Source organism: Lycorma delicatula, chromosome 7 (assembly GCF_047948215.1).
Source record: "Lycorma delicatula isolate Av1 chromosome 7, ASM4794821v1, whole genome shotgun sequence".
NCBI classification, from domain to species: domain Eukaryota; kingdom Metazoa; phylum Arthropoda; class Insecta; order Hemiptera; family Fulgoridae; genus Lycorma; species Lycorma delicatula.
In genome coordinates this window covers 112045300-112061511 of record NC_134461.1, presented here as the reverse complement: position 1 = coordinate 112061511, position 16212 = coordinate 112045300, and the positions used below count along the sequence as shown (strand labels likewise).

The 16212-nt window shown below is 27.0% G+C and overlaps 1 protein-coding gene and 1 long non-coding RNA gene across 4 annotated transcripts in view; one reads left to right on the top strand and one right to left on the bottom strand.

Moving 5' to 3' along the window:
• The window catches only part of LOC142327634 (potassium channel subfamily K member 1-like), a 39559-nt gene extending 24968 nt beyond the window's left edge, over positions 1–14591 (top strand). Inside the window, exons 2-4 of the mRNA XM_075370842.1 lie at positions 8922–9062; positions 10608–11006; positions 13429–14591. Coding sequence (XP_075226957.1) covers positions 8922–9062; positions 10608–11006; positions 13429–13679 — 791 coding nt within the window. The 3' untranslated portion in view covers positions 13680–14591. The remainder of the gene's footprint in view (positions 1–8921; positions 9063–10607; positions 11007–13428) is intronic.
• LOC142327636 (uncharacterized) overlaps positions 9058–16212 on the bottom strand; it is a 30376-nt gene continuing 23221 nt past the window's right edge. For 2 of the 3 annotated variants that reach the window (XR_012757047.1, XR_012757045.1), the window contains exon 3: positions 14782–15425. This is a non-coding gene — a long non-coding RNA (uncharacterized LOC142327636). Of the gene's footprint in view, positions 10095–14781; positions 15426–16212 lie in introns of those variants that run through there. The other variant, XR_012757046.1, reaches the window with a different exon arrangement.

Below are 16212 nucleotides of genomic sequence, written 5' to 3'. Positions count from 1 at the left end.
AATAAATTCTGTAAGAAAATTAAAACTTTTAATCAAAAGACGAGACAAAACACTGATAAAACATTAATGAATTTAATTTTATACAGTAGTTACTTTGTATAAACTTAAGTGGTACCGATCAGAATTGCTTTTTCTTGAGAGTAACTATCTTTATTATATAAACTGTTACTGTCGCCCCTGCATTATATAAAAGGAATTCAGACGTACTTATATATCAATTTTATCTTCATGTGTAAAGACTTTCTAGTCCAATACACAACAATCAGCAAGCTTTGTAAAATCACATCCTTAAATTAGGAGACGTGCAAAAACATTCAACCACCAGATTCATTTTACAGACAGAAGAGATTAAGATCTAATCTGTATTCAACTACACAAAATTTACCAACCATATTTGGCAAAGACAGCAAATTAAAAAAATTAATACAAGATAAATTAAATATCCTATTTGACTGCCTACTAGAGAAGTTATTACATCTTATAATATATACATTTTTATTATAGACATAATAAAGTTTTTAAGAGGTTTTACCTCTTAAAAACAAGAACACAGTAACAACAATTTAAGCGGTAATTCTCTATTAAATAAGGACCTTCACTGGAATGATCTACTAGCAGAATAATATTTCAAATTTAAAACTGAATCATTAGCAAGCTCTTTTAATGTTTAAAAGAGCTGTCACATTTCATTATGCTATTGAATGAGTTTAAAAATGTTTTTGAAAAAAATAATAGTGATATATTTCTACAATAATATTACAACAGGAGTTCAAAAATGTGTTGCCGTTAACCAATTTGATACAAAATATAAATAATTAATCTATATAATTCTGAAATAAAAAATAAATATTTTATTCTGATCAGTACATAATATTACATTATGTAGATATGTCAGAAATGAGTCGGTGTCCTACACCATAAATAAAAAACAAACTGTCCCAGAATTTGTCTGAATGTATCAAGGGAAAATTTTAATCAGAGCAACTGCACAAAATAATACACACTTTATTGCATGTATTTGTATTTTTAAAGAGTCCAATGTTAAATAATCTAAAATTTAAATGTATAAAATGATACTATATATTACATATATATAATTACAAAATAAATATTAATTCAAAAAGTGTTAATGAAAAATATTTGAGCACATATTTACATTCATATTATATTACTTAAATCAACTGACGTGTGAAGCAGAGAGTGATAGAAGTTTTGCTATTATGTTTCTAATGATAAAAACTCACATTACAAGAAAGTTAAAAATAAATGAAAACTGGATAAGTAAGACTTTTTCAGAATACTAAAACCAAACAAACTGATAAATTATAATAAATTCAAAATAAACAGGGAAATATATAAATATATTGATATTTTACTAAACTAATTAATCATTGTAATGTTTTAAGGACAAGCTTTTTTTACAATTATTAAAGTACCTTTTAAATTTTATATTTAGCAAAATTCTTCCAAAATATACTATAAAACTGAATAAATCCTAATGGTTAACAGAGGGATCATCAGTGGTATTAAATGCAGCTAGTATAGCAATTAATTCTGGGTTAAACTAGAAGTGTTCTATTACAGAAAATGAAACAAAAAACTTTCAATATTTGCATCGAGATGCTTTTAATAATTTTTTTAACTTTAGTTTACATTAATATATACTGAACAAACACTGCTTTTACATAAACAATGAAATTTTAAATTAATAGATATAAAATTGTATATTAGTTGTATCTATGTCAACTTATACAATATGTAGAATATAATGTACAGGTTATGTTGAATGCTATTCAATTTCTGTTTACATTAACTAACCAAAATACCAAAATGCCAATATCAAGTCCAATTATCTAGGTGTCACAGATGTATAGTTGTTACTAATTGGTTGGATGTCATGGTAAAGCACAAATTATGCTCTTGCCATTCCATGTCGATGTTTAACAGAACAATCTATTTGTGGAACTAATTTTATTATTATTAATTCCTATGAAATATCGCTAACCTAACATATATCTCTCATTGCCAGTTAACACAAACTATCCTGAGGAATAAAGGGTTAATACAAAATTGTACTTTCAATTTATAAATAACAGATGCAGCTATTTTCTATGGTCACAGCTAAATAAAGTAACACGTATGCTGGAGATTTCCTGATTACTATGTCATGTTCTCTCACTGACTGGTCAAAGATATGTTATATTAAATCCAGCAAAAGCAAAACAATAATAAAAAAATTATTAAAGTGTATTTTACAAGAAATCATTGGATGATATGATTATATGATCATATAATCCAGTAGTCATTTCACTATCTGCCACATATACAGTATTGTTTTGCTTTTGCTGGATTTAATATAACATATGTGGCAGATAGTGAAATGACTACTGGATTATATGATCATATAATCATATCATCCAATGATTTCTTGTAAAATACACTTTAATAATTTTTTTATATATTTTTTGTATACATTAAGAGAAAAAATGTATAAATGCACATGCATGAACAATTTTTAAATACACAGAACATTTGTTAATCTGTTCATATTGCCTATGTTATTAATGGATCCAAGAAATAATTTTATTGTACGTTGTGAATTAATACCCCGACTAAACATCCTGTAAAATAAAGTTATTAACATTAAACAGAATAACTGCAGAAAATATGGCAATGTACTGCAATCACTATTTTTGATAAAGCTAAACTAAGCTAAGCTTTACTATTTTCAGTGAACCAATCACTACTTTCAATAAAGCAGAAAATATAAGAATGCAAAGCAGAATTTGAACTATTAAAATATACCATGATCATTAGAATAATAAAAGCAGAAAGTATGATTTTACCCAATTGTAGGAACAGGGTATTTGGCCATCTTGAATTTATTGTATGTATGAACAAGTATAAATAGCCCTGACATCTGTTAAAACCTAAACAATGCACAAACAATTATCCTGCTCTTGTGAAACAATTAACAAATTAAAGCATTAACTCCTTGAATGAAATTTAATTATTTTAAAAAATATTTTTTTTTTATCAAATAACCAAAATAATCATCTTTTTAATAAAAATAAATAATATACAACAAAATGTTTTCAATTTAACCATGTTTAATGATGGTAAACTACCTGATTTATTGATGGTAACTTTTTTTTTTTTAATTAAACAAAAATGTATTGATACATTTTTGTGTCTTTTTTTGACTGTATACTAAATAGTATACAGTCAAAAAAAGTATTTTAGATTTAAACTGTATTCATTTCAAATACCCGTATTTCTGTGTTTATCATTTTATAATAAAAAAAAAAAAGAATCTTTTTTTTTTTTTTAATATGACATATCTATGAGATTTGGCTAACAGGGGTGAAAGGCTTTTCATTTAAAATTCATTTAAAAATAATATATATAAAACTTTTATATTATAAACCATCTCCTGGTGAAAGAGAACTGAGTATGAAATGTCAAAAACTAAATTTAAATTTACCTCTTTAATCCTAAACCTACAACTCTCTAACTTATTTATGATTGGTGAGAGAGAGGAATTTTTAAACTAGAATAAAATGATTTTTTAATTAAAAACTGTATTAGCCTTTTTAAAAAGTATTTTTCTATCATTCCTTGTTTATAATTATATAATTGTTTTATATTGATATTTATTATCTCACAATTTCTGAAATACACACTTAAAGAGATGAAACAAACACCAAAAATATTATAATCATGACTTATTGAATGATTGTCATTCTTTACTAATCATGTCAAACAAGTAATGTACAATGAAGGACAGGCCTCAAAAGTTTTAGTGAAAGTAAGGTAATATATTAATGAACTATTTTTTGTATTTCTTTTTTTAGTATTATTTAAAAATTCAATAACAGTTATATATCTTTTGTGAATAAAATTTTTTTAATTTTACATTAAATAAATTTATTAAAAATAATGGAAGTATAATAAGGTCCTTTCTAAATGACCATTCTTTTTACCATAGATTGCATATTCATATATATAAACATAGAAGAGTAAGTTAAATATTTAATTTTCTACATATAGGCTCATACCATATACATTAATACTTAGACACCAGCAGATCTTGAGAGCTGTTTTTTGTACCTTGAAAATTTGTTTTAAATTTTTAAAAGAGCCCCAAAAGATGAAATGATATTAAAAAATAAATGATACCTTGATAAATGATACTTTATATCAGAAATTATACACTTTGTATGATATATTTTATGTAGTAATTTTTGTCAGTAGTAATTCACTGATGAAGTTGTATAATTTGTTTTCCAAAGATCTTCTATAAGAACAATAACCATTGATTATTAACTAATGTCAGGTTTTGTCATGCGGATCAAACAATTTATTTTATACTAGCCGGTGGGGCCCCTGGGGTCCCTGCAGCCCAGAGTCACAGGGCCAAATCGACCCCAGACCACACTTCACTTGACATTTCCATCTGGCCGGAGAGCTCCACCCCTTGGACCCGGCAGTTTCATTACCCTCATAATAATGAGAATAATACTATGAACATCAATTAAAGTAATCAGCTTTATAGAAACCTGAAAAAAAAACTAAATTACAGAAGATAAAAAAGTAGTATAACTCTGGCAACTAAATTAAACAGACCTTTGACAAGGAAAATTTTACAACTTATTTTTGTTCTCATGATGACAAATATAATAATGAATTATCAAGAGATAAATATTAAAAATTAAAAAACATGACTACCAAAAAAAATTCATTGCTGACAAACAATGCTCAATAACATAGGATAATTAAGGAGCGTGCGGGTGATAATTTAGTATGAATATATATATATATATTTAAATAGCCTACGACACTCCCCAAAACATAAGGATTGCAACGCGGGGTCATACATCTAAAAGGGTTCAGCTGTTGATCTGCAATGGCAGAATAAACATATATACATACACACTAAATTACATTACATTCCTTTTTGGGCAGTCATATAAAAAGTATTAAGACTTTATTAAAGCATTATGGTATATATTTGAAATCATACTAGCTTCCCTGTAAGTAGAAGCATATCAGATTTAAAATATTTACATTGAGCTACTTGGATATAATATTTTCATCATAATATTTCTATCAAAAGGTTCTATCAGTGTTTGTCATAGGAACTTTATAAAATTCTAAGAACAGAACTTTATTTTAAATACTAATTTGGCAGGAATAGCATTAATGACCTAAATGATAAAATATTTATGAACAAATGAGATTTTTTTTAAATAAAATAGTTCATAACACTCATTCTACTAAGTTTATAATTGATAAAGTTTATCTTTATAATTTGTTCTTTACATTGCTTTGTTACGCAAAACTCATTAAACTTTTCAACTCCCTGAATGTGGAACAATACATAACAAGTACAATTTATATGAATATCTAGACTGTGGTAAAAGCAAGTGGAAAACAACTTATACACTGAAAGATTAATATTGATAACAGAGTCTTATGATTAATACATGAAAGTTTTTATTATTATAATCATTTTTGCTCTAACATTCAAATTTAAGCATTCATTTAAAGATTAATATCAAAAAATTCATTTAATTGTTCGCATAATTATTTAACTGATACAAAATAAATTTCAACAATCAACACATAAAGACTAAATGTGTAATAATGAGATTTATTATTGTCATCAATTTTTTACAAACACCTCAATTCCTTCTAGACCACTACACTTTTAGGCCTTTAACAATTTCTTCTAGAACCAAATTTATTAACCATGGATGCCATATGGCCCACTAACCTTCTTTTTTTTAAAAGATTCTACGATAAATTATTCTTTTCTTAATTTATCTTAAAATCCCTTCATTTTGTATTGCAACTCAATTTAATATTTTTATTTTTTTGAACTTTGTATTGCTGCTCCGCATAAATAAATAGATAAGGAAATAGATCACTAAATAAGTTAAAAAATAAAACATTTAACATTACCCAAGGCAAAATTATCTTACAAGATACAGATTGGCTTGATATGATTATTGTTTATGAACTGATTGGTTCTTCTGTGAATAATTAAGTGTTATTTTTTTATAATTTACTTCCAATGAATTATCATGGTATATAGTATAAGATAAGTTGTTTATAATGGTGAAAGTACCTTACCAACCAACCATAAATGGCAGAAATTTTATTTCTATTTTTCTGTAAGAACATAAATATAATATTTAGGTCTCCTCCTTCTCAAATATAAAAACAGGATGCCATAGATATTTTTACTTGAATTGGATGCGATGTAACTATGTTAACATTAAATACAGAAAAATCTAAAGAAATGTACTTCTCAGATAGATATAGCAAGGCAAATCTTCTAATTAGTAATATTAATATTTCTGTCATATATAAAATTTAGGACATGTTGTTCAGCAAATTAAATTCATATGCAGTAAGATTGAACCATATTTTATTGGTTTAAAGCACTTTTACAAAATAAACATTTTATTCAATCAATACAAAATAAAAAACTATATAAAGTCAAAAAATTTGTTTACTTAAAATTATTACATAATAATTGTGGTAAAATTATTAAATACTCTTCTATATATTAGACAAGTGTATTACATCTATATATCAGACATAGGATTTCAACTAAGCCAGTGAATGATGTCATTCTGAAATTATTAGACATTAATAAGGGACAGAATTAGTGATTTCTTTCGTTTTTGACTTGATAAAATAAAATTGATCCCAGAGCCATGTCTGCAGTAGTGTTTGAGAAATCTGGAGTGAAATCCAATAAATAGGACTAAAAACTGTGTTTTTTATGTTTGACATACAATAACAAAGTTATTATCAAACAAAATGTTATTGATGGGTAATAAACAAATTTTTTAAAAAGCTTGTAGAGAATTTAATTCTGGACAAATCAACAATGCAAATACTGTATATTATTGTTTAAATCATTCTGTAAGGTACATTAAGTATATTGAGTACTGTGAATTACGCTGTCATTAGCAAAGGTTTTCTGTGAATTTTAGTTTGAACATGATTGGTTTGCCATTGAAGTAATGCCATACTTATTTATAACAGAGGAATAACACTAATACGGTATTTATTTTTGATGTGTGTAATGGTGTACAGCTGCTTCAGTAGATTGTGAAATAAGTCTCTGAATTGCAGGAGATCCCAAAATAATTAGCACAATTTTTTGCAATCTTCAAGAAACAGGTTCACTAACTAATATTGATACCAGCTACAAACAATCTGTCCTACATGACCGTGTTATTGATGAAATTATTATCTATGCAGTTCAGCACAGTCCAGGCATCAGTTCATGACATCTTTCTAAGCAGATCACAGTTTCGCATTCAATGGTTTGGTGGACACTTACAATAAAACAAGTTTTATCCTTATCTTAAACAGCCAGTTCAACATCTATACCCAGGAGATGGTCCACTTCACTTGGAGTACTTCAACTAGTGGAATACAAATCGATGTTTTGTTTACCGACAAGACAGATTTCACTTGAGATGGTGTTAACAACTTATGCAATTTAGACGTAAATATCTAAGAGAGACGTAAATATCCTTTCATTAAACAGTGGAAGATTATTTTCAACACTGATTTAGTGTCAATGTATGGTGCAGTTTTCATCCATTCATACTACATGGCCACTTAAATGTTGAGTTCTACTTGCACTTTCTTTAAGAAGAATTGCCGCACCTGCTTGAAGATGTTCCTTTAGTGCTGAGATGCAAAGTATACTTCCAGCATGATGGCGCTCTCCCCACTTCTCTTGTGACATTTCCACTAATTTCCAATCATCATTTCCCTGAGAAATAAATCTGTCATGGAGGTCTACATTCCTGTCACCAAGATCACTTTTATTTGATTTTTAGATCACAAACCATAAGAAATCACTACTCTGTCCCTTAATTAACATCTAATAATTTTAGTACAACCTCATTCACTGGGGTAGCTGAAATCTGAGGAAATTTTCAACTAGCCATAACTCGCAAAGTATCTTAGGACATATGTTTATATGAACTTTTTCTCTTACCTTCACGAGTAGAATAGGTTATGAAAGTCCTGAGGGAACTTAGTGATACATTCTATATATGTACATACATATGTATCTCTCATAACTCAAAAATGTAAACAATTCAATAATAATAAAAAAAAAATATGAAAAACATCAGAAGTTATTAGTGAAATAAAATTTTATTTACTTTTCATTTTAATTCAAAACTTTTTACAGAGGTTAATAATTATTAATAAGTCAATATATTTAAATTAAAAAAGTTCATGAAGTCGGATTTAATTCGATGTGTTCATGGTTACAGATCCGACACATTCTCACTTACACCACATAACTACTTGAGTGATGTGAATTTGTGAAAGCAATAACTGCTTTCATTAGCAAGTCAAAATGAAATTCCAAGATATAAAATTCAACCACAAACCATTTGGGATTGGTAAACAGTTGCATACAATACAGGAGATTATTACAAAGTAAATAAAACATTTTGTGTTTTCTAGTATAGTAAGAAAAAAAAATTAAGCAAAAAACTTCTTAACATAGAATTGTAATTTGGGTTATAAAAAAGGGCCTTATTACGTCTGCATATTACCATTTGTAATAAATTAACAACTGATTTCAAATGTCTTCCCATCAATTTATTAAAAATAAAATTAAATGATTTTATAAACTAAATAAATATCATTATTATAATTAAATAATACTAATGTCTGAATTTCTGCACGATCAAATTATTTTGATAATGCAGATAGATGATCATTCTTTGATTAATCACAGATTCAATTAAATACAGTTTCAAATTAAATAGTTTGATATTCACAGTTTCAATCATTCAAATATATTCAATTTTTTCTGGCTTATTTAATTGACACAAAATGAAAATTAACACATGTTTTTTTTCTTTTTTTTACAGATGAGGACCTGGAATCTTTAATTGTGGAAGTGGTTGCAGCAAGTAATAGAGGAGTTTCAGCGGTAAGGAATGTTTCAAGCGAACCGAATTGGAGTTTTGGGCAGTCTCTATTTTTTTCAAGCACAGTTGTTACAACAATAGGTAAAAACATATAATAATTATCGCATCAGAACAAAATAACACATTTGTACTGAATGCTCAATACTAAGTTACATTCCTATATGTGGTAATTTCTTTCTTCCAGCTTATACTTACTTTCATAACTGGAATAATGAGTAAGTTAGTCAACTGTATTCCGTTACATTCGTCATAAACTAAACCAGTTGTATTCGTCATCTTATTCACCATAAACTATACCAGATCAAAAATAATATTAATTCTATTAAAAAAATCTATTCCTTATTCTTTAATAATTTATGAGGCTTTATAATTAAATACAATTAGTATCCTGATACAATGTATGTATATATTCTTTTTAAAGAGCAATGATTATAATTTTATATTTATAACATTCTCTCTCTGTGTGTGTATGTGTGTGTGTGTGTGCACATGCGCATTTGTTCGTTCATGTATGTGCATGCGCATGAGCATACATATGTTCACCCTTGTATGCAAAATCATTTGGCCATTTTTGATTAATATGACATACAATGCTACTCAAAAGCAACTGTTCAGTATTTAGTTTTTTTTTGTTTTTTTGAATAATGCTCTTTCCAATTCAATACATCAACTTTAAAAATGCTTATTTAAATTAATCTTTACAATACAATACATACACAATAAATTGTCTAGCACTAGATCCATTACGTTTAAATTTTAGGTTGTATATTATATTTTTTTGTATAATATTTTTGAAGAATTTAATTTATAAATAGAAATCTATAAAAGATTGAATTTAGAATGTTAGAAGTGTTAATATTAAATTAATTGTGTTGTAATTTTTTTTTCAATTTTTATCTCTACATGGAAACAACTTTAGATAGCAAACATTTACAAACTGTTGTAGTTAATATTCTACCGCAACACAAGTTGTTTTTCATTGAGTCCGTGCACCTTGTAATAACTGCTGTATTTTTTTAAATTATAAGAAATTTCTTTTTTTACCTCTAATGCAGTTCTGATGGATACTCGTTTCATCTCCAATGCCTGCTCCATCTATCATTCTATAGTAAACTGTAAACATGAATATATAATCTATAGTAATCTATATAATATATAATCTATAGTAAACCATGAATATACAGAATGGATAAATAATTTTAGAACAGATTCTGTAATGTATAAGAAAAACAACAATACGACCCCAAATTAAAATAAGCATTTGATAAACTGGAAGATCATACTTCTATATTGAAAAATATACACTAGAATTTTACAAAATTGAAGTTTTATAAATGGATAGACTAATGCACAATGAAAATATATAAAAAAGCTCACAATTTTTTAATCTTATTAAAAGAAAATGATTAGCCGTAATCATCATATGGGAAGAGAAAAGTCAATCGAATGACCAAATGGTATCATTATGAAAAATCAATAACAGAAAAAAGTTCTCCAATGTTAACACAGACCTAAATATTGAATATGGTAAGAAGGAAAGACATGAAAAATGTTTAAATAGTTGTATTACTTAATAAATTACAATCACACAAGCATGTTAAGTTATGATTTTATATTTTGTTACAGGTTATGGTCATGTAACACCATTGTCAAAAGGTGGTAAAGTATTTTGTATGATATACGCAATGTTGGGTATACCATTAACTCTTGTTCTTTTGACTGCGCTTGTTGAACGCCTAATGGTTCCAAGTACATTATTTCTACAATTTTTAAACAGCCGTCTTGGACATCTTTACCCACCATTTAACATTCGTCTTTTGCATTTAATGTTGATGGCAACCCTCCTTCTAATACTTATTTTCTCATTACCTGCTGCTGCTTTTGCCTGGCTTGAACCAGAATGGGATTATTTGGATTCATTATATTATTGTTTTATTTCACTTACTACGGTCGGTCTTGGTGATTACATCCCAGGAGATTCTCCAAATCAACCTTATCGACCATTTTATAAAGTTGCAACCACATGTAAGTTTTTACTTTTACTGTATTATTAATTATTAAAATGTTAATATCTTGTATTTACACTCTTCCTTAAAAGAATGAAGAATTTTTATTAGAGATTATATTGCAATCTTGACTAAAGGTTTTTGCTGTAGTAATTTAATTCATTAATAAAATAATTTTCTTTACACTGTAAAAATGCATCGTCTAACTGCTATTAGATATCTTTAAAACTAATGGAGGTACAGCTCTGGGATCCATTTTTTAAATATTTTCAGATCAGAAACGACAAAATCACCATTTAATTTACCTTCCCAGAATTTCAGGAAGTCTTCATTTCACTGGGGTATCTGAAATCCAATCGAAATCTTTCGCTAGCCGTAACTCACTAACGAAGCTTTTTCGACCCTATGATTTTATAAATTCTTTTAGCTACAGAATCAGCTTCTCATATAGTTTTTAATCACTTTGTATATAATGCTTTTTTACAGATATTGACTGAAAATCAATTAAATATGATACCTATGTGAAAAGCATTATCTCACTTTTTTTTTTAAACAATGTAGCAAACAAAAACAGTATGTCCAACCAGCTCAAATAAAAAATGAAAAGTTTTACATTCTTATTTAAAAATTGTAAGATACTATGGATCTATAACAACAAAAAATCAACCTTCAAATTTACAACGATGTAAGGTGTTTTAAAATTAGAAATTAGTTTAAAAACCCAATTTTACTAACTTTTATTTTAATGGGAAAGTAATAATAGATTCATGAATTAAGCAATCTTTTCTCAATGTTAGAATCTCTGAAAAAGCATAATTCATACAAAAAGCTAGCTTTATACCTTTTACCTTAACAGGTTAACAGCCATGGGAGGTTACAACCCCTCTTTGTATATTATCTAAAACCACTAAGAGAAATATTGGCTGGAAGCCATAATAAATTTCTTATATCCCAGTCTATAATTTTACAAACAAAATGCACTATAAAACACTAAATATAAAATACATTACAACAACACAGCACTCATTTAGTTTTTTTTTATGTCTATTTAGATTTTGCAACATGTGTTTTGATAAGGCACTGGTAATTACCATAAATGTCTGTTTATAACCCTACCTTGTAACTGCATCAACACAATAACTCACAAACCACAACAGAAAACATACATTTTGACTTGTTACAAAGCTTATAAACTAAAATTACTTGTCTCTTCTTTAAGCAACAAAATAAAAAATTATGAAAACATTTATATCAATCCAAATTTTGAACAGCATCAAACAACTCACAACCCACAACAGAAAACATACATTTTGACCTGTTATCAGTTTTGTAAACTACAATTATGTTGTCTCAAACCAACAAAATAAAAAATTAGGAAAACTTTATTATTGTATAATAAATTGTTCCTAGGGAATAGATAAGATTTTATTAATCTAATTTAGCGGATTGTATAATTTAATAAAATCATGCTTTCCTAATGCTAAGGCCATTTTCAGATTCTTTGAAGATTTTTATGCAGTTTGATATATACATATATATATATATATATATATATATATATATATATATATAAACAAATATATTCTGGTGCAATATGGATATATGAACACGCCCTATCTGTTTCAATTATTAGTTAATGTGAGGGATTGTATAACCCCTCGCAGAGGTAGCGGCAATTTTGAGAGGGATAACCCCATAGAGCAGAAATGACACTAACATAACTTTTGGTCATGGCGGTTTGTTAAAATAAAGCATACTGCAGCCAATTTTTTGAAAACTTTTAAAATTAGCTCATTTAATACCATAAGTGTTTTAAATTTTTTAATGAGCAGTAAGGTTTTTAAATCTTGTTTTGTAACTTGATTCATTCTACTTTAGGAGACAGTCTATTATCTAAATTAATGTCTAATAATTTCTATACAGTTATTATTTTAATGTTTTTTTGGATATAGGTGAATTATCTGTAATAAAATTCATTAAAAATAAAAAACACAAAATATCTGGAAACTGCTATGAATTGTTAACGCACCTCAGGAAGAACAAGCCTAAAGCACAGGACAAATAAATATACTAACACTACTGGAGTAAAAGTAACTTACATAAATATTAAAACCATGTCCTTGGTAGATCTACATCACCCCTAAATTTTATTATTAAAACCCAGTGTTTTGGCACACTATTGAGTTAAGAGAAGATAATTCATATATATTGAAAATGTTTCATTTACATCTCTCTAAATTCACCCCACTACCACACTTTGGATTAGTTAAATTCAGAAAATTAATTACTTTAATGAATTCAAAAATAAATAAATGATAAATATTATTTAAATTTTGGTATTACTCTCATCGACCTTAAATAACTCCTATAACAAATGAGATAATTAATATTAAAAAAAAAATTATAAAACACAATATGAATAATAAATATTTTTGTTTCAGGTTATTTGATAGTTGGGCTGACATTCACAATGCTAACGCTGACAATATTTTATGAAATTCCTCAATTAAATTTTGGAGTTTTATTTTTGATGCGATCTGATGAAACCACATCTGATCCGGAAAAGGTACGTTTGCAAACACCAGGAGCAATCGGACCAAAATACACTCAGCAGCGAAATGACCAAATTAAAGGACATAAAGTAGAAACTCCAACACCTGAAGATACAACTCCAGTACATGCTAGACCATAAACTTATAAAACTTCAAATATTAAGTTAACTTAATATCCGTTACATCCACTCAATTCTATTACAGAGATATGTATTAAAAAAATTATGAGTTTTTTAAACTCCTTAGATACTATAGAAATACCATTTATTCTAAGTGTCTTCCTGTGTTAAATATGGATAAATATTAGTAAATATTATACTGATTTAAAAAGTGGTAATTGTTTTGATCATTTTCAATTATTTTTTTTTTAAGTATTGTCATGTTGGATTTATGGACTGAATAGACATTTAAAAAGTTATGAAATTATATAATAATAAATTAAAGACTATGTAAGCAAGTAAAATTTAATTACTATTTTATATACATATGCATTACATTTTTTTTATTACTGATAAAATTAAATGTATAACAACAATATACAAAAAATTATCAGTAATAAAAAAATCTTAATGCACTTACCATACAGTATACTAACACTTACTTAATTTTAGTTAATAAAAATTTTAATTAAGTTTAATAAAAAAAAATGATTTTTATATTTTTTCTATGTTGACAGAATACAATGAAACTGATATAACTGATATAATATATGGTACATATACTATTGCATTAGTTTATAATTTTTTAATCTATTTTATTATAACACATTTAATTTTCAAATTCATCTGCTTTAACTACTTTTAATTTTATTAACTTTTAATCAAATATTTAACTCTTTGGCCAATGAATGAATATTACTAAATTATGTGAAACAATAAAATTAATTTGAGCATAAAAATTTATAAATAATTACAATTCTTCAAAGAGTATGAAAAAGTTTTCATTTTCTATAAATTTATTAAACAAAACAAAAATCATGAAATATATGTAATAGTAAGGAAAATGGCCACGCATTTTACAGTGAAAATCTCATTAAAACATTCTTTTACTTATTTGTGTTGCTTTACTTTTATATTCCCACATGTTTCATTCAAAATTTACATAATACCTGACTACAGTAAAAATTTATATGGAACTGTTGCACAAAATAGATGAACACTTAACAGATCCTTCCTTCCTACTGACTATCTACAGAACTTACAACTTAACAGATATTGGATTACAATCATGATGGATACATTCCTCCTTCAAAAACAACTTAAATTCATCTACAAATGTTGAAATATTAAGCAAAATTATTAGATAGGAGTCTGGGTCATAAAATGATTTTCACTTTATATTATTATTTATTTATTACAGCAAAATTAACCACTACCACAAAAAGATGACAACCTTCCTACTGGAAAGCTCCGGCCGTATCACAAGCAATCATATTTTTACAAATATGGAATATCATTTTATTTACCATTTTATGCTATGTAGATTACTTAGGTAATCTACATTTGGTCTAATAGATACATACTGAAATTCATAGCCATTAGACAGAAAGAGAGGAATAGATGCACTAAGACAACAGGATTTTCCACTGTACCCAATTACTTTTTGAATTAAATTTTACCCAATACTCCTAATTACTTACTCCAAATGAAGTAACCTTAAGAATTCTGAAAAAAAACAAACAATTAACTAAACTAATCAAATCATGTACTCACAGTTACATACTCCTGTAGTGTAACACACTCCTTTGTTCTGAAGTGTAAAACTTCAACATTTTATCTATAAAATCAAACTAAATTTTGAATTTTTCTCTACTGTTTTTAGCTGTGTTTTTCCTTGGGCATATTTACCCACATGACCTTGGGCATATCTTCTCGCAACTTATCCACCTGTAAACAAACCAAAATTGGATGACAGGCAATGTAACATATATAAAGTATCAAACAGTTCTTACCTTCATTAATTATTTAATGAATCTCCTCCGGCCTTTAACACTTATGTTGGTGAAGGGTCCATGACCATTTAGATAATCAGAAATAAATGGAATGAAAGAATGCTTAAATCTACCAGTTATGCATCCATAATTTCCTATTTTCACCCCTAGCAATTACTATATCATATCTACCTGCTGCTGTTTCATCGTGAATAAGCTTTCAAGAGAGAATTTTCAAATCATCTGGAGGTGCATCCTGACAAATCACATAACATATTGTCAGATACTGTACGATAGGATCTAGAAACTAAAATTATATTAGCATTCACATGCAAAGTATTCCTCTAAAATAAGTAAAATTCCCCTGTAATTAGTAAAATTTAGTCACTAACAATTCAAATGGATGAATCATATTCAGTGCCAGTATATGGAATAAAGTAATCATAAATTAAAGAAAATTAATCCCCATTCTTTGTTTGTTACTGCATCAATTTTTCTTTCCTTTTGCTAAGGATACACAATTCAGTTTAATGTAATTATGCGACATTATTCTGTCTAATGTAATTGCATATTAATTCTGTAAATGATACATTATAGAAAAATGTGTAAAGAAATTGTTAAAAATTATTTATTAGCAATGTTTTGTTTCAATTATACTTCTAAAGCTTATGCCCGACTCAAGTGTGAGACACATAATTAAAACTATTTTATAATTAATTAATCTGCTATCAAAATAGTTTGCT